The 19,893-nt window shown below is 41.7% G+C and overlaps 1 protein-coding gene across 1 annotated transcript in view; it reads right to left on the bottom strand.

Moving 5' to 3' along the window:
• NEK11 (NIMA related kinase 11) overlaps positions 1-19,893 on the bottom strand; it is a 426,840-nt gene that overhangs the window by 394,040 nt on the left and 12,907 nt on the right. The window contains exon 2 of the mRNA XM_088463785.1: positions 1,115-1,365. Within this exon, the coding sequence (XP_088319911.1) occupies positions 1,115-1,281 (167 nt within the window). The 5' untranslated portion in view covers positions 1,282-1,365. The remainder of the gene's footprint in view (positions 1-1,114; positions 1,366-19,893) is intronic.

Below are 19,893 nucleotides of genomic sequence, written 5' to 3'. Positions count from 1 at the left end.
TCACTTCTCTTCTCCAATAAAATTCTGTACCCTGAAGTAGTGCAAGAAGAAACGAGAGCAGAGACTTATTGGAGCAGCTGGGTGTGTGGGACGACTTCATGCATGGTGCTGGGTAGTCACTGCAGCAAATCCTGCAGGTTACCTCCAGTGTGCAACATGTGGAGAGCCCATTTAACTAACTAGGATTTGAATCAAATTAGAATGGAACTTTACCACTTTTTTATGATTCATTAGTGTTCTGCTCTGCTACCTCATGGTGAACAGAGCATAGAGCTGACACAACTAAAACCTGTGACAGCCAGATCTCTTAATTGAGAAAAATTGAGTCACATAGAAGGTGAACGTTAGGAACAAATGACAAAACGTATAGTGGTTTATGGTCTTCAAGACCGATCATTTTGTGGCCAGTAATATACAATTATGATGAAATTATATATTTAAAATTATATTTACAGCAGATATATAATTAGTAAAATTATTAATAATAATAATAATAATTTATAAAGCCAAATAGGAAGAAAACACTTATTTTAGTTACAGGAATCTATAACTGTTCTATGCATCATTACTGCTATGGTTGATAGATCATTTGGGAAACAAAACTAAGTACCTTGTACATACTGGCATATGCTGGAACTGCTGGTAGCAGAATACTAATTCCCTATTTCTTGTTTAGGATTACACCCCTGGGAAGAGGAAATGTGCTGTGATATGTTTGTAGCATAAGAGCTCGTTCTAATTAGAATTTTACCCATCTTTTGCAACAAATTGTATCTGAAATGTTGACAGTATTCCTAGATTTGTTATTCAAAATTATTTTGTTCTTTAAAATAGATTTGTTCCTGGCTGCATTATTACTCCATTTCCATGTTGGGTGTTTGGCTTCCAAGTTTTCGCAATACTTGAACTCAGACTCCTCAGACAGTTTGTTGGGCATATTCTGGCCACCCACTTAATTACATTGTACCCTGCAACAAAACCAGACTCTAGTCCCCATTTGTAAAACAATAATGACTCCAGAGAAAACATGTTATAAGATGCAGTGGTGTTAGTGTGGGAATCTGCATATTTGTCTAATACAAAATACATGGTTAATTTATGTTTCAGCACTTACAGTTTTTCTTCCTCTTTTGCCTTCTGATCTAGCACTAGGTAGACTGTACCAAAGCTCCCCCTGCCAAGTTTTTGCTGTATCAAATATCTCTTTGCAATCAGAATGTCTGGGCAGGCGGAGAGTGGTCGAGCATCATTTCTTCCTGGAGTTTCCTTGTAGTTTGGCATTATTGTAAACTTCAATAAAATCCTCTTTCTGAAATATCCTAAGACACTGTACTGTCCATACTTTCCAGTGATGTTTCAAAGAGCCTGATACATTAGAGAAACAAAAAGTAACAAACATTACAATGTGTTAAGCACATAAACAGTTATTGCATGTTGACTAGTAGTATAATTTATATAGAATATACCACAAATCAAATTATCTTCAGTTTAATTAATACAATTCCACCAGTAACGTAATCACCTTTTTACAGTAATAAACTCTATTCATTATTCAAATGCCACCACTAATGTGACAAATCAACTTAACCTAATAGCTCACAATAAACCCCATATAAAATACTATCAAAATAGCTTAAATGCTATCTTGTGTAAGTTATACTCACTTTCACCCCCAAAATGAAAGTACTTTTTTGGGGTGGTGTTCATTTTTTTCCAGGGATTTTTCCCCACCTTTGCACCCCAAAATAAAATGTTGAACTTCTTTTCTCCTGCTATTCAGAGGCGAATCTTTTTCAGCTATTACATTGTATTGACTTTCCACATAGGTGTAAACCATCTGGAATTGAATACGGAGATAAATTCCGACCACACAAAAAGCCGTGATCGGCAATACTTTTTAGCGGAAAACGGCTATTCGCGTCTAATTGAATACGGCGTATAGTATCTTTTGGATGTATAAATGGGGACTGCAGCAGATATCGATAGCTAAGCCATCTTCAGATGGTGGTAGCCGTTGTTGCCTATGGACTACAGTCTGCAAAAGGTACCGGGAGAGAGATCGCACATGAGCAGTAGCGCCCAGCTCCTAAGGGAAATATGTTAAGTGATTGAATTAGTGATCACTTCACTTCTGACAGAGGGCCTGATTCAGACCTGGACGCTATGCTGCGCTCGCTCGCATTGAGCGATTTTTAGCAATCTGCGCATTTGTATGAGTCGCAATGCGTATGCACGAACCAGTCATTGCGATGGGAAAGTGCTCGCCCGTAGCCTGCAGCCGGGCCGCTATTTTGAGTGACAGATAGTGCCGTTTGTGGGTGGTAACAGGGGAAGGTGCTTGAAAACAGAGGTGTGGATGTGTGAACGCAGGTGTGCCCGACCGTCAGAACGGCGTTTAATGGGTGTGCATAATTAGCAAAGTAGCGTCATTACACAAGTGACTGGGTTGTATTGTAGCCAGAACTGCTCGCAATGTTGTGGTGGGAAAAGGCTACCACAAGCGCTGCGAGCAGCTCCGATGGCTCTCGATGTTCCCAATTAATCCTACAACTGCCGGAGATGACGTGTGTTGCGAGTGGCAAAGGGGCGTCTTTATACAGGTGCGAGCGAATAGTGCGGCCGCTCGCTATTACTTAGTGGGCGGCTTTACGCGACACAGTGCGAGCACATGATTTAAATAGCCGGCCCCTTTTAGCCAGCGAGCGGACGCAAATAGTGTCCGGGTCTGAATCAGGCCCAGAATGCAGGGATGGGATCCTATCAGACTCCCTGTCTCTCGATGTGTTTTTAGTACATTTTTGCAGTGATAAGAAATCATAATTATGATCTAGAACTGGGAAAGACACACATGGTCCTCAAACCAATTGGTCTGAATGACCGTTTTCCAGTGTTTGGGAGCAAATGGCTGATTGTCATTTGCTCTTATATATAACCAGATTTTCATTCCAAACAGCCAACTAGTTAAATGGTTGGACAGATAATCTTAAGGTGTATGGCCAGCTTTATACGTTTATGTTTAGGGCTTTGGTCCTTTAAGAAAGCTGTTTCCTGGCAAATCAGTAATTATGTGTGTTTACTATTAATCTGTGATGTATCCTTCTGCATCTGGAGACAAGTAGATACTTACAGTATCCAGCTAATAACTACCTCTCCTTGTGTTTATACTCACTCACAGACTAATGACATGCTATTACCAAGTCAGTACTTACTTACTCTTCTGACAAATGTTGTACTGCAGAGAAACCAGTTATTACTAACTGACAGAATTATTTCATTTTTCAAAGACTTTTTTAAACATTTTACCTGCTCTTTCCCCCTAATATTTTAAAAGCTGACATGACGCAATAGAATTCAATATATGTGTGTAATTGAACACAGATTAGTCCAAATAACAGGGGTTACGCTTTGTAATGAAAAGACATCAATTCCATGAAACTACGCAGAACCTATTCTCCAACAGATTTAAGACGTTAGGTCTGTAAATTCAGAATGCATTTTCAAAGAAGTGAAAGGAAACTGTGAGATGTGTAATTAAGTTCTGTGGTTACAATGGTGGTTATAAAATGAGTAATTAATGGATACGAGCACAATATGGCATCTAATCATAGCGCAGAATCAAAGGTAAAGATTAATCCTTTCACTGCCAAAACCCATGCAGAATAGAGGCCACTTCAGTCATTTAAAATTGACACTTTGCTTTTCTTTTAGAGTCCCCCCCTTTTTTTGTTTCTTCTCGTCCTCTCCCATCCACCTCTCTATGCAATGCCGTATTGCCCGTCTTCTCCTGTCCCTTCACCTCCCTTTTCCTCTTCAGTTACATTCTGTCTTTTTTTCTTCTGCTATGCGCTTGCTGGTTTAACATACATACTGGGGACATCTTTAGAGGTTGTTCCCTCTTACTGTCCTCTGAGCCACTCTTTCCTCTTTCTGCCGTTTTGGCTAACTTTGGACACCTTAGACTTCTTCCCCTTCCCTGGGTCTGATTTAGTGACAAGGCCTAGTTATGTTTCTGCTTCTCCCTATACTGTTCTTTCTTATTCATTTCTCTTTCCTCATCCTCTTTAACCAGAGCTGTTCCCAGTTGTGGTCCTGTGGTCACATCCATGGCAGCCTTCAATGTCCTACACTTATGTTTGTTTGTGGTAACCACTCACCTCTCTATCTCTATCTTTATATGGTACTTAAATTAATATTCCTACATAGAAAAGGTCTGAAAAGTCCCCAAAAGTGCTTGACCCTATTCCATACACTCCAACAGTTGAGAGTGAAGATGTGTTCTTGTAGAAAACACATTTCAGTCCAAGTGTATCAAAACCATCTTTCGTGCCTGTGATCCTGACACTAAAAAGAAAGGTTTATCCATTTTATTTGCACGCCATTTCAATGGGGACCCTTAGGGGAAGATATTTAATTCAATGTTATCCCTTATACCTTTTTAAATATTTCGCCCCTAATCAAACCAAGCTGCCCTATTCCACACATTTATTCCCCTTTTACACTGCTGCAAAAACTCGGGTTATTACCAGGTCTACCCAGGTTGCGGCTCAGTGGAAAAGGGTCCCTGAAAAATAACCCGGGTCCAGTGATATGGGAATCCAACCCAAGTAACTACCAGGGTTGGACCCAGGATGGACCCGGGTAATGGTGCTGTATAAACGACACGACCCGGGTTATTCAACCTGGGTCATGTCTAAAATGAGCCGATTGGTCGTTGTGGAGCAGTCACCTCCCACTATTTATGACCTCACAGGTTTAGCAGGGCAGACCTGGGTTCAGTGTGAACAGGGCTGACCTGGGAGTAACCCAGATCGAAGGTGCAGTGTAAACTTGGTCTGACCTGGGTTGGAACCATGTCCGAAAACCCAGGTCAGACCCGGGTTTTTGGTGGAAAAGAGGTATAAGTAATTTACTGGCCTTGAATAGACAAAGTAGTGTTGCCATAGTGGGAGATTTTAATACCACTCTTGATTGCCACATGGACAGGTCCAAGCCCGTGCCACAATTTCGTCGGCGGGTTTGCTCCCAAAACTCTGCAGCTCTTCATCTTCCTCTGTTGCAGCATCTTCTGTTCAATGCATGCATAGCTGGTGAAGGAACATACCGCTAGATTATACATACAATTCCCCCTTACACAATGTTTATATTAGATTAGACATGATCTTTTTGAGTGCTGAATCCGTCCAATGAATTCTTGATGCTTCTATCTTCCCAAATACTTGGTCCGACCATGGTCATGTTAGTGTAAATCTTGTTGGCCCCCAACTTGGGCTCCATACAGTAGATCCCTCTGGTGTATTGACGACAGGGCTTTTCTCAACCCGCAGTTGAGATTACAAAAGGAAACAAAATTGCAACCCCTCGACCCCTCCATTTCCCCTATGCTCCTGTGGGAGGTGCATAAGGCAGTGATTCATGGACATCTGATTAGGATCACCACATATGAGCAGAAAAAACACAGCACAGAGGCAAATGTATCTTAAACCTGTCAGATCACATTTGTCTCCTTTCTCTAACGCACAAACAATCAAGCTCTGCTGATGATCTCTCCAAATTCTTAGCATTAAAGGTGAGTTAAATATATTATTAACTGCCAAGGTTGAATGCTTTAAAATGTCAACCAATTATTTTCTGAAAAAGGCGACAAGGTGGACAAAATTTTGGCTTCTCGGCTAAGAACTCGAATCATTCGTAAAAATTATACTGTCTCCATCAAATCCCCATTGGATCACTTACTTAAGGATCCCAAACCAGTGTCGGATTAAACCCTGTGGAGGCCCTAAGGCAGTCAAAATATCAGGGCCCTCCTCGCAAGTTATCTCCTAATATGTTTTTAATTGTACCAACCAACAATTTTATTAAACCGTACGTAGGTTGCATGGAAATATTTTTTACAAACTGACAGCTGATAGAAGGTGAGTTTTAAGGGACAAACTGTAATGTGAATCTGATGTCTATGGTTTATATACTTTAAGTTGTTAATAGGTACATTACATTAAGTATTTTCTCTATAGACTCTTTAATGTAAAGTTTTTGTTTCTTTGAGTTGGTTAATTTTTTCTATCTATTGGAAACAATTTAGGAAAGCTTGATTGTAATTTTCTTTCAAGATCAAATCAATATCATTTGATTCATTGTTGCCGGGACCTTAAAAGGTGCGGGGCCCATAGGCCGCTGCCTACTCTGCCTATTTGTTAATTCGGCACTGTCCAGAACCTATTACTGAGGCTTTCTATGACTTTTATGATAAGCTATATAACTATGCTTCCCATTCTACCTCACTCCCCCCTCCTCAGGAAGCACTGCAGCTCTTCCTTTCCCAATGTCACCTCCCACAACTGTCTCCTGAAATGTCAGAGGCCCTTGGTGCTGATATTTCAGAACAAGAGAACACTGATGTCATTAAAAACATGAAAACTAGCAACCTGCTAGGCCCGGGCGGTTTCATCGTGACCAGTTACAAAACCTTCCAAAGTCATTTAATTCAGTGTCTTTCTGCTCTGTTCGACAGCGTTATGAAAGAGCACTCCTTCTCTCACGGGTCCTGGAGGTCAGGATCATAGTGATCATGAAGGAAAAACAGATCCAACTAATTGTGCCAGTTATGGATAGATAAGGCTGTTGAACATGGATATTAAATATTTTCCCGAAATACTTGCAACACGCTTAAACTCGGTGCTGCTCTAGATTATTCACTGCGATCAGTAGTGCTTAATTCCAGGGAGGCAATCCTGACATAATACATGTCTCACCGTCAGTATCATTCACAGCATTAACTGTGCCGGGACTCCTGCTCTCTTGCCTACTCTGAACGCGAAGAAAGCATTTGACAGGATTAGTTGGCCATTCTTATTTGCTACCCTTTGCAATTTTAGATTTGATTGCAATTTTTTTCACAGTAGTTCAAGCTCTCTACTCAGCACCCTCAGCTAGTGTTTCAGTGAATGGTCTTACTTCTGATACCCTGCCTTCCTTTTATGAGATCCTCCCTGCATACGGCACTCACTCAGGCTATAAGTTTAACTACTCTAAGACAGAAGCCTCCACATCCCCTCTTACCAGCTAATACATCTTTGACGACTGAACTATAAATTCCAGGGCCGTAGCTAGGCTAGTGTGGCCGGTGTCATCGCACAGGGCACCACAGGTCAGGGGGCACTGTTTGGGCCTGTCAAATTTCTGTTTATTATCATTCTCACTTGTAGCTTCCTCTTATTTCATCCCCAGCATCTCCTGGCCTCTCCTATCTCTTCCCTGGCCCTTCGTAATGAGGCCATGGCCCTTTTCTGGGTGCATTAAGTCCCTTTGAAAAATGAGGGGGGCGCCAATGCTCTTTCTGGCACAGGGCACCAAAAAGTCTAGTTACGGCTCTGATAAATTCACTTGAAAGAGGACTAAGATAAAATATTTAGGAGTTTTTCTCTCTAACATGACTCTCTCTAACATGAAAACTACCTCCCCCCTCCTGATAATTTCTGCTATAAGGGCAGACCTGTTGAGGTAGCAAAAACAGATTATCTCATGGCTGGTAAAATTATAGTCATACAAATGAACCTCCTACCACACCTTTTATATCTATTACAACCGGTTAGGATTCCAGACATCGTTATGGCTCATCTCCATTAGTGGTTTGTCCATTTTGTCTGGAAAAATAAGGTGTCATGGACAAGCTTTCTGAACCTTAGCCAGCCCACTATGGATAAAGGCAGGGGTTTCCTGCACAAAAAAGTTTTATAATTTACCGCCCTTCGATGGCTGAAATTGGAGATGTTAACAAGTAAGCTGTCTTCCCTGACCTAATTGCTAACAGTACCAGTCAAGAGCCGGCCCCTACACTTAAGAAGCAACTGGTGCCTTGTTTCACATGCTGGAGTTGGGACTACTGCACTCACTATTTAAAATTAGTTTCCTGTCCTTCCCCCTCGCCCCTATTTGGGACAATCCTAATTTCTCTCCTGGCTGCTCATCCGTGTGCTCAATACTTTGGATCCACAGGGGCATTAGGCTAAGAATCTGTGGTCGTTCCTCTTGCGGCTCCCACTCAAGGCTCTAGATAGTCCTGCCGAGAGACTGGCAGTTCAGATTATCAATGCAGCCTGAAGCTTGAAAATGTTCCTGTGTCCCTTCCCTATAGTTGGTTATAGGTATAGTTGGGTATCTCGCTGCCACAGGGAAAAAAAAAACACTGCCTATCTCCACAACAGATCCCACAAATTGTCACAAATATGGTGTCTTTGGTTTGACTTCCATCACTCCCCCTCCTGTGCTAACATAACGATTTCCTAGCTTGTTACTGATTGTGTTGTGATTTTTGCCATACCCTTACACTACACTGGTCTCCTTTGGGACGTGAGGAGTATCTCATAATTGATTAGCTGCTTCCTCAGTGATCCCCAAACTGAACTCTTTCCCTTCTTTACCTTCCTTTCTTTTACCTGTTCCTTCCCCATATTCCCATTTAGTCTTTTCCTTCATGTAAATGACTGTACTATTTAACCGTCTATGGGCGGAATTCAATTAGCCGCGAAAAGTGCAGTTTGGAGAAAAGTTTTCTCCGATTTGCACTTTTCGCCTCTTTTCAAAGTATCTCCATATTTAATTAACCAGAGTTTTCATCTAGGCGAAAACTCCATAGGCAAAAACAGGTGAAAAAGTTAAAAGGCAGGAGAAAAGAAGTGCAAAATCCATATTTTGGGGTACAAATGTGGGGACTTGGTTCAGAACCCTTGGGACACCCCTCCCTAATGACTAATTGGGCAAAAAAAAAAATAATTTTGGGGGGCAAAAATGAAAAAAGTGTTGGAAAATTAAAAAAAAAGTGGGGGGCCTGGTGCATTGGGGGGCTATATGGTTGGGACATTTGTTTTTTGGATTGCACGAGGCTGCAGCAGGTGTATTTTTAAAAATTTGTAATTCTTCATTTTGGAGACATCAAAATATACTAGTACCCATTTTCAGGTACCCCAAATTTAACCTCGGTCCTTATTTTTCAGAAAAAAACATTCCTTCCTATCAGTTTTCCACACATATGCAAGTATGCATACAACAGCCCTTTGCCACAAAATAAGTTCACTAAATACCCTTATTAGGGCTACTAGTACTATTCTATATTGCTTCCCAGGGTCACTGAAGCTTTTTATGGGGTACAGACTGATTCCCCCCCCCAAAAAAAAGGTCCTTTTCGCTGGTTTCGCTTTGTAAAACATTTGCCTATCTGCGTTTTCACGTGTTTTACAATTGAATAGGGCGAAAAGCTGGGACGCGCATGGGGAAAACATTGCGTCAAAACAGGCGAACGAGGCAAATTCAATCCGCTTTTCGCCAGATGGCACTTTTCGCGGCTAATTGAATTCGGCCCTATGACAAGTGTTTGTGCTTTTTTTTATATTTTTCTGTAGCAATATTTTGTTTTGCATCTTAATATCTCCTGCCCTTCCAATCTACCATACTGCTTGTCATAGAGTTGTTTCTCTCTTTGCCTACACTCTATCACGTGCAAAAATTATAAACTGTTTAAAATTAAAAAAATAATTGACATATAAAATACATTCAGATCCTGCAACGTGACTCAAACATAACCACACTTCACACTTATATTCCTATTGCAGTAAACTGGGCTCAATCGTTTTAAATTCCATCCAAACCATTAAGGCCCCCATACATCAGCAATTGAATGCAGCAATCGTGCAATTTGCAATCGATTGTGTATAAAAATCTTTCCCTTTTTCAATCGATTGTGGCAATTCTGCAATCTGCAATCGATTGATAAAGGGAAAGATTTTTATACACAATCGATTGCAGATTGCACGATTGCTGCAATCAATTGCTGATGGATGGGGGCTTTTAGGTACAGCAAATGGTAATCTTGGTCTTCCAAACTGATTGCAGCAGATACTGTGATGTTAGAATTATGACATCATCACAGGTGTGAACATTCTGCTTGCATTCAACTCCCTGGTAGCTCCTAACACTCCACCAGCTTCTTTCATTCATTAATCAGAATGTTGGAGGCCATGTAGGTACTTTTGTAACAGCCAAAATGTTGCCTCATAGAGTTTGTCTAAAGTAAAATAGTAAACTCCTTGGATCTGCAGTGTGTCGTCACCAGAGAACTAAAGCTTGACCTGTATTGCCACCAGCGATTTGGGGGATCTGCACTGTGTTATCTCCTGAGAATTAGGTGTCTTCATTGTTTAGATACTAGAGATGTGAATGTCTATAATGTATCTTGGGGTCCAGAATAGGGCAGCTATTGTATATCTGTAACTACAGATGTTCTCTGTATTGTATATCTATTACTAGAATGATTTCTGTATTTGGATCAATAAAAGTTTGTTTTGCATTATACATGGATTGCTAGAATACACTCACCATGTTGACAATCACAAAGTTGACAGTCAATGTCAAGTCTACAGTGTCGACAGTTATGATGTTGACATTGTTGATATGTTGACATCTGTAGACTGCGCTGCCATCAAAAATTGTGGGGCCTGGTACTAACAAAATAGGAAGGGCCCCCTCCCCCCCGGTATGGATGGATGGATGGAGCAGAGGTGGGGAGTACATCAATTTTAAAAACTGATGTAAAATTCACACACACATAAAACCAAAATCTATATATATAGGAAAATCAACATTGATTCTGATATATATATATATATATATATATATATATACATATACACAGTGGTGGCCAAAATTGCGGACACTTTTTGAAATTTGACTGTTTTTCAACTTCGAATGCTTATAAAAACTATTACACTTCATGCAGTGCAATGATTAATATATCAAATGAAAGGAAATTTTATGCTAAATTCAACACACTAAACAGAGGTCAAATATTTGCATTACAAGGGAAGTTATGCAGTGACAGCAGCACAGCGACGTGGCATTGAGCCAACCAATGTTTGGAGCTCTTCCTTCTTTATTATGTGGTGCCATGAGACTAACAATACTGGATCAGAACCTCTATATACCCCTGCCTGTACCTTCTAAAACCCTTCTTATAAACCTCTAAGGATGACGCTAATTTGTGTACGCAGTCATACCATAAATAAAGACTTAGACATGGAATCTGTGGTTCCAAAGCACAAGTGTTATTCAGGTAAAAGTTCAGACAGTTACACGCAATTGATCAAGACACAATTTAGGCGCAAAAGGAAATTATACAGACCCAAGTACAGTATACATACGCAGGCGCTTCCGGACCCAGAAATAGGCATCAGCAAGAGACCCCTAGTCATACAGCGTTCAGCACGAAGACTGAGAACCAGCGTTCGTGCACACATATTTATACCCCCCCAGAATAAACAGGACAATAGGGAAGTTTGTTGCTGGTGTCATTGGTTCCCAGGGTAGAAGCATCTGTTACAGCACATTTAACAGGCTAGTTCAAATAGACTCTCCCTGCCTCTAACAGCTGGGGATCTTCCTCTTCACGCCCCCTGCAACATCCTAACAGTTGTTCCTAAAATATACATTTTGTTGCTTGTAGGCTCTGCGATCCATAACTCGAGAATGCATGGTGCGATCTCCCCACCGATAACACTGGAATACTGTAAAAAGAGTACGCATCAGTACAACTCCAAACACGACTTGTTTAGCATGAATAATACCTTAGTTATCAAATATCTTTATTTCTCAGCATTTAAACTAACTGAACCAACTTAAATCATACACTTTAAAGCATATTGAACCTTATGTGTGAATATGTAATGTGTGGGTATTCAGGGTTTGATATAAGGTCGCTAGTTAACTTGGGGCAGATGCGTGCGCATAAAGCTAATAAAACAGCGGTTTCATACAAAGTCCTATGCATTCGCTAATATGCGACTAGTTAACAGCGCAATTGTGTTTATTAATGTGTGTATGAGAAATGGTGAAAGATGCAAACGCATGGTGCTATTAGTATTATCGCCACATGTACTAAAATGTGAGTTTATCTAAAATGGCGCTTAGGCGGCCATTCGCAAAATGGCGTCTTGCGATCTCATTTTCAAGATGGCGTCTTGCGGGCATTCGCAAGATGGCGTTGCCGCGATTAAATTTTAAACTGAACTTGTCTCAGCCAATTATTCAGCTTCTACAGTTCACCCTTTGATAGCAAACAACATGCTATCACAATCTGCTATTAGAATTTAATTTAGGCTTATATTTACATATTATTTGGTGTTATTATGGGATGGCACAAGGTGGTTCTTTATCCATCAATAATGTGTCTCTGGGTGGGGACATAAAACTACTATTATACGCACACCGCGGATCTTGGAAGATCCATGTGAAAGGTGTGGGAATGCACCAGTCTTATAATAGCAGTCTTGAAGGGGAATTGAGACTTTACATTATCTGAGGTGTTCTATGAATAACATTTCAATAATACATTCTATGCATGTCTAAATATAATACATCAAACGATTGTATTTCCTAGTTCAGGGTTGTAATGCAGTTCTATATTTACCTCGGTATACATATTGTCATTACTGACCACCATAGTTTCATTCTTTCGTTTCACTCTGTTTTTACATTTTCCATACTTCAACACAATAGGAACACACCAGACGCATATGCCAATTATTATGATGACAAACAGTATAAGGATTAAGAATTTGCCTATGCTGGCGATCACTTCCTGGACCCATTCCCCTAGACCTGAGAACCATTTCACTGGGTTCAGCCATGACACCCATCCTTCTATCTTTTCTCCTACTTCAGCCACTGAAGCATTATGGTTCTTGCGAAATTCCCACTTTAGCTACAGAATTTCATCCATCTTCCGGTCTATCACCTCCTTAGGGTCACTGGTATCATTGGTGACAAAGGTGCAACATTTTACTCCAAATTGGGTGGCCAATGTTACGCAATACCCTCCAGTAACAGCAGTTAAATAATTCAACACTAGCCTGTGTTGCACCAGTACTTTCTTGTACGCTTGCAATTCTCTCCCTGTATACCTGAATGTGTCATCGTACATCTCGGTGATATTATCTATTAATTTAGCAAGTTCCTGGATATATCTAAAATTGAATGTACCCCGAGCGATCCTGGTGGGGTCCAATGCGACCAGAACTTGAAAGCCAGTTGTCTCACTGATTAACTGAGTGGCTTTATGTATATCACCAGGTACCATATTTCTTTTGCCTCTGTGTTCATATTGTGTGCGAAGATATGGTGACGGTGTGTTTTTATGTATACCCAGCATTTCAACATGTGTGAGGGTCATAACTTCTGGGACTACTCTTCCCAGGTAACACAAACCTTCGGAACTCGGGGAGAGCCATTTATACGCTTTTCTTCCACAGATGAAATATACATTATCAGGGAGAACATAAGGAATGGTATGCATCATTATCATTAAGCACATTTCCCTTGCAAACAATCCTATTTCTGGTTCTTCCATCTGGTACATGCAAGTTTCTGGCTGTATTATTTTAGCACAATAACCATTTGGCATCTTACCAATAATTTCTTTGGTGGAACTCAATGTATACCGATACCTAAAATGTTTCCCACCAGACTTAATGGAGCGCAATAGGTCATGGTTTATGGACTCATAATCAGCTCTTTGTGAGAAGGTCATCATCTGATTATTCCCCGTCACTTCCAAACTCCAGGGTTTATTGGGGTTGGTTATGTTTAAACACAAAAGTGATCTATCTACTTGGAATTGATAGAGTTTGAAATGAGGTGGTTTGGATGAGAGGAATTTTCCATCCAATGTTTTCCCTTTTTGTAATTCTAAAATTTCCGTGATATTCAGCGGAAATGGCACCAACCCTGCGTTATGCTGTCCCTGGGGCACATGTGAACACACCCAGAAATCAGTTTGATTTAACACTTTGCCTACCATGCTATGATAATCCTCTAGAGGATACCCACCCCAGTACGGATTATATTTAGGTTGGCACCGTTGGATACAGTTCTCATCAACTAGGGACCCACAAAGCTCACAAATACAGGAATCTTAAGACGATAACCCTCCACACCTTCCCTGAGTATCCAGAATGACAGCTCTTTTAACAATAACAGTACTAAGATTGGAAAGACACTCCCCTGATTGGCATTGCACTCCTCCTAATTCCACTCCATCAGCACTGCCATCAGCTCCCGTTTCCTCAATCGGTCCCCCATCACAGACACTGGATATCCCCGGACTGACCAGGATGGTGAACACTCTAAAAGAGAATATGAAAATGAACACAGCAGGCCTGTCCATTGTCACAACAAGACCTGCAAATTTCTCTCAGTTCAGGTATCTTACTACGACCTTTTCAATGCTCCCGGAACAAGCTCGCGAGCGACAGATCCACGCTATCAGCTTTGTCTCCGACTTGTTTCTCCACCGGTTGATTGACCTTTTGCAGTGAGTGGAATGGACCCAGGTATCTCTCTCGGCCACCTTCAAAGATTTAGTACTCGTCAGCTGCACCTGGTACGGACCTTCCCACCGATCAGTCAAACAACCTGAATGCAAGAAATTTCTGATCATTACATATTCTCCTGGTTCAACATCATGACAGTTCGTTTCAGGCATATCATTAGACAACAATTTCAGTTTCTGCTGCTGTTGCTTTAACTGCTTACTCATTGATATAAGATACTTCACAGTTACCTCGTTGTTACCCTTTAGATCTTCCTGTGGACTTATAATCAAATGAGGTTGTCTACCGAACAATATTTCAAATGGGGACAGATTCAGAGGAGGTCTAGGAGTGGTCCTTATGCTATGTAGTACCAAAGGTAACGCTTCTGGCCATCCTAGTCCAGTCTCTGCTATGATTTTACTTAGCTTATTTTTAATAGTCCCGTTCATTCTCTCTACCTTGGCACTGGCTTGCGGTCGGTAAGGGGTGTGAAATCGGCTATTAATACCCATCAGCTTACACATATTTTGAAAAACATCACCTGTGAAATGGGTACCCCTATCACTCTCGATGATTTTAGGGATACCGTACCTGCATACAAATTCCTGAACTATTTTCTTGGCAGTAAACGCAGCAGTATTAGTGGCCGCTGGGTAAGCCTCAACCCAGTTAGAAAATACGTCTGTGCACACTAATACATACTTAAGGTTCCTGCAGGGTGGTAATTGGATTAAATCAATTTGTATCACCTGGAAAGGTCCATCAGTCGGTGGAATGTGGGACGGTTCGGTAGGGATCACTTTCCCTATGTTCTTTCTCAAGCAGCTCAGACCATTGCTATCTTCTCTGCTTGTGAAGAAAAACCTGGTGTGCACCAGTATGCCCTCACCAACTTGCACATACCCTGTTTACCCAGATGAGTCAGACCGTGTGCTGCCTCAGCCAGGCTGGGGTAATATACCTTGGGGGCTACTGGCTTACCATGTCCGTCCCTCCAGAGCCCAGAGGACTCTTGCCCACATACCTTGGACTTCCAAATGGATTTTTCCTGAATTGAACACAAATTTTGCATCTCAATTAATTTCAGCATATCAATAGTTTGAAATGACATAATTGTTTCAGTTGGAGGAAACATTTTTAACCCTGCTGCCCATTTTGCAGCTTCATCAGCTCTGTTGTTGCCCAGTGACACCGGGTCCTCCTCGCATGTGTGGGCTTTGCATTTAATTACTGCCACTGCTTTGGGCAGTTGGATTGCTTCTAAAAGATGTTTTATGTGTCAGGAATGTGCAACTGGTGTGCCTGCTGCTGTCATAAAATTTCTCAGACGCCATAGAGCCCCAAAATCGTGCATCACCCCGAACATGTACCTCGAGTCAGTGTAAATGTTAGCAGATTTGCCTGCTGCCAGTTCACATGCTCTAGTCAGTGCTACTAACTCTGCCACCTGGGCTGAGTGAGGAGGACCGAGAGGTTTAGCTTCTATGATGTCTGTGTCATTTACAACAGCATAACCTGTACATAATTCACCTGTGTCTGTTTGTCTATGACAACTCCCATCCGTATAAAAAGATACATCCACATTCTCTAACGGTGTGTCATGTATGTCAGGTCTAGCAGTAAAGGTCTGATTCAGATATGTCATACAATCGTGCGTATCATTATGTTTGCCGAACTCACCTCCCGCCAGCAACTCCTCTCCTTCCACCCTTTGTACATCATGTTGTACATATGGTAGATATGTTGCTGGATTCAGCGTACTGCAACGTTTAACAGTAATATTTGCAGGAGCGATTAGAGCTAGTTCCCATTTGGTGAACCTAGCCGAGGAGTGTCTGGTTTGAGCTGAGTACAACAGAGCAGATACAGCATGGGGAGTGTAGACAATCATATCATGGCCCAATACTACGTCCTCACTTTTACTCACCAATAAAGCGGTATCCGCTACACTTCTCAAACAGGTGGGGAGTGATCTTGCTACCGTGTCCAATTGGGCACTGTAGTATGCTACGGGCCTACTGGCATCACCATGTTTTTGTGTAAGGACACCTGCAGCACAACCATCGGCTTCCGTACAATACAAATCAAAAGGTTTTTCATAATCAGGTATTCCCAATGCAGGAGCTCTTGTCAGACTATCCTTAAGATTAAGGAAAGCCTGTTCTGATTCCTCTGTGTGTATGACACGATCGGGCTTTGAGGAAGAGACTAATTCCTGTAAAGGTAAGGCCAAAACAGAAAAACCTGGTATCCCCATTCTACAGTATCCACACATTCCCAAGAAGGTACGAATTTGCTGTTGATTCTGCGGCAGTGTCATGTTTTGAATGGCTTGGATTCTATCTGTTGTAAGGTGTCGTAACCCCTGGGTTAGGCAGTGTCCCAAATATTTTACTCTGGATTGGCACGGTTGTAGTTTGTCCTTAGCCACCTTGTATCCTGTTTGTGAGAGATGAAGTAACAAAAGGTTAGTATCATTCAAACATGACATAAACGAGTCAGAACATAGCAATAAATCATCCACATATTGAATTAGAACAGATCCATTGGCAGGTTGAAAAGATTGTAAACAGTCGTGCAATGCCTGGGAGAAGATACTAGGGCTGTCTATGAAACCCTGGGGTAATCGTGTCCATGTATATTGTAAACCTCTGTATGTGAAGTCGAATAGATACTGACAGTCAGGATGGAGAGGCACAGAGAAGAAAGCTGAACAGAGGTCAATGACAGTGAAATGGGTTGCATTTGGTGGGATTTGCATCAAAATGACAGCTGGATTTGGCACTACGGGGAATTGGCTCTCTACTACCTTATTAACACCTCTAAGGTCTTGTACCAGCCTATAACCCCTCCCACCACTCTTCTTTACCGGGAAGATGGGACTGTTGGCTACACTAGCTGTACGAACTAAAATTCCCTGTTGTAATAATCGCTCAATTATTGGAAAAACCCCTAATTCTACCTCCTGTTTTAGTGGGTACTGGGGAATTTTTGAAGCTTGCCTTCCGTTCTTTAAATTTACCATTACTGGGCTTACGTTTGCCATTAATCCAGTGTCCTGTCCATCTTTAGTCCAAAGGGAATCTGGAATTAGGGACAACATTTCATCTACCTGTGATGGAGTTTCATTTAAAACTGTAGAGCGATACATTATCCTTTGAGGAGTGTCTAACATATCCCGCACCTCGTATACCATTCTCTCTGGGATATCTAAAAATACACCATCAGGGGTGCAATATATAACACATCCCATCTTACATAACAAGTCTCTGCCCAGTAGGTTAGTAGGAGCCGCAGCAGCCAGGAGAAAAGAATGCCTGGTATGCAATGGCCCAATAGTAACCTCTGTGGACTTTGCTAAAGGATAAAGTTCCACTTTACCTGTTACACCCATTGTTGGTACTGTCTCGTTGATCACCTGCAAATTAACAGGAGATTTTATCACTGACCTGGTCACCCCTGTGTCTACAAGAAAAGGATATTCAGTACCAGCTTCATCAACCATCATGACCGGTTCTTCCTTAGTACTTCCCGTTAACCTGACCATCTGTAGACTACAGGTATGACCTGACCCCTAGCGTTGGCTACCATTCTCCAATAAAGCATTTACGGCTACAATTGGAGCTGTTGCCTGCTGAACATTTGCTGGCCTCTGTGCATATCCCTTATGGGGATATCTAGGTCTGTCTGTTGGCTGTGATGTTACCATCATTCCCTCCAGAGCTTGTATACTGACAGCCATTAGTTTTTTGCTCTGGGCTTCTCTCTTTTTGGAGATGTTTTTATCATGTTCAATGGCAGTTTCTATGAGGGTATCTATTGTAAGTCCCCGCCAGCCAGGCTGTGAGGTCTGAACCCAAGTTTTTAAACTCTCTTTCAGACCGTCCACAAGTACCGTCTCTATCATTCCTCTGTGGTGAGTGCTATCTTTAATATCTTCTATCCCAGTATACTGGGTGATAGCCTGCAGAGCCCGATCGCAGTAATCTTCTGCAGTCTCACTCTCTTTCTGTTTAATGGTGAAAATTTTGTTCCAGTTAACTACTACTGGAATATATATACCCAATTGAGTTACAATGCGGGAAATGTTACCTTGGTTTACTTGGTCTGTTAAGGGAACGTCACCATCCAATACACAATCCATGATAAATTTTGTCACGTCGGTATTGCGTGGCAGACAGGCCCTTAACACCACACGCCAATCTTTATTAGTGGGCTCATGTGAACTACCCAAATTTCTCAAAAATCTTTGACATTTGGCGAATTCCTTTTTGGGATCGGGGAAATCATTTATGATGGATTTTAGTTCTGCTCTTGTCCAAGGACAATGCATTACTACTTCCCTCGTGGGCACTATACCGTTTGCGTCTGCATTTCCATTTGGAACAGTTATTGTCCGAATGGGATGCAGACCAGCAGCGCTGCTACCTTTGACCTGGTTACCTGGCTGGGGGTTTAGTCTGCTGCTGCTGCATATGGTATGAACAACTTCCTCTACGGGTGCAGAGGACACTAACACTTCCCTTGCTGTTACCGATGGAGATGGCGGCACCACTCGTGATTGTGGTGATGCAGCATCTATCATCTGCACAGCATGGGAAATGGCAGACATTACAATAGGCTCATCATCCGCATCATGAACATTTTCTTTATAGTTGCTTAAGAGAGGGTACAAGTTGCTTGTTACATTTTTATGGGTATTTTTGGTAACTGTACTTGCACCTCCGTCCACATAAGGTGGGGGAGGTGAGCGTGAACTGCTGGCAATACTCTCCACAACGCTACCTTGCCGCACATGCGAGCCAATTTGCGGCTCGTCCATATTGCAATTCAGTGTTGTGGATGCATTTTCTGGCAATGCGCTCGCGACGCTAGTTTGCGTCGCTTTCACATTATTAAGCCACGCATCCCCCTCATGCTGCCACAGTTTTAAACATTCAAAATATTTAACCTTTTTCTCTCGGTTGCGCATCAAACTGATGTGATCCCGGACATTGTCTAACACATTTTTATCGAAACTACCAATTCTGGGAAACGGTCTAACACTCTTCCTCGTAATATTAAACCATAAATCACAATACCTTATTGCATAAGTACCATACTTGGTATGCATGATATGACGGGCCAATCCGATCGACGCCTCCATTAGCAGCACATCATTGCCTAACATCTCTACTGTTTGTGTAGCTCGCATTCTGAGACAACTCCTACGCTTTTCAATAAAGATGAAAGACAATCAAGACATTTTCACTTACCTGTGGACGATTTAAGTCGGCGGCGCCCACACACCTGGATAAGATTTAGTAAGGCAACTTCCACACCTATGAAAGTTTATATGTCGGCTACTCTCACGCACCTCTCTACAACAAAGACAACATGTACACCTGCTACTGTGTATAGAACGGTAAAGCTGCTTACCGAGCGGCTAGACTAACCCTTGCACCTAGCCTTTAAGGATCATATGATACCCTTAACTTTGTTGAACAAATATTCACTGTTACACACTTTTTTCCTGCGCAGAAAAATACACGTTAAC

Source organism: Taudactylus pleione, unplaced genomic scaffold (assembly GCF_031769625.1).
Source record: "Taudactylus pleione unplaced genomic scaffold, aTauple2 ptg000053l, whole genome shotgun sequence".
Taxonomy (NCBI): Eukaryota; Metazoa; Chordata; class Amphibia; order Anura; family Myobatrachidae; genus Taudactylus; species Taudactylus pleione.
Note: the sequence above shows the minus strand (reverse complement) of the source record. Positions and strands in the feature narration are given on the sequence as shown.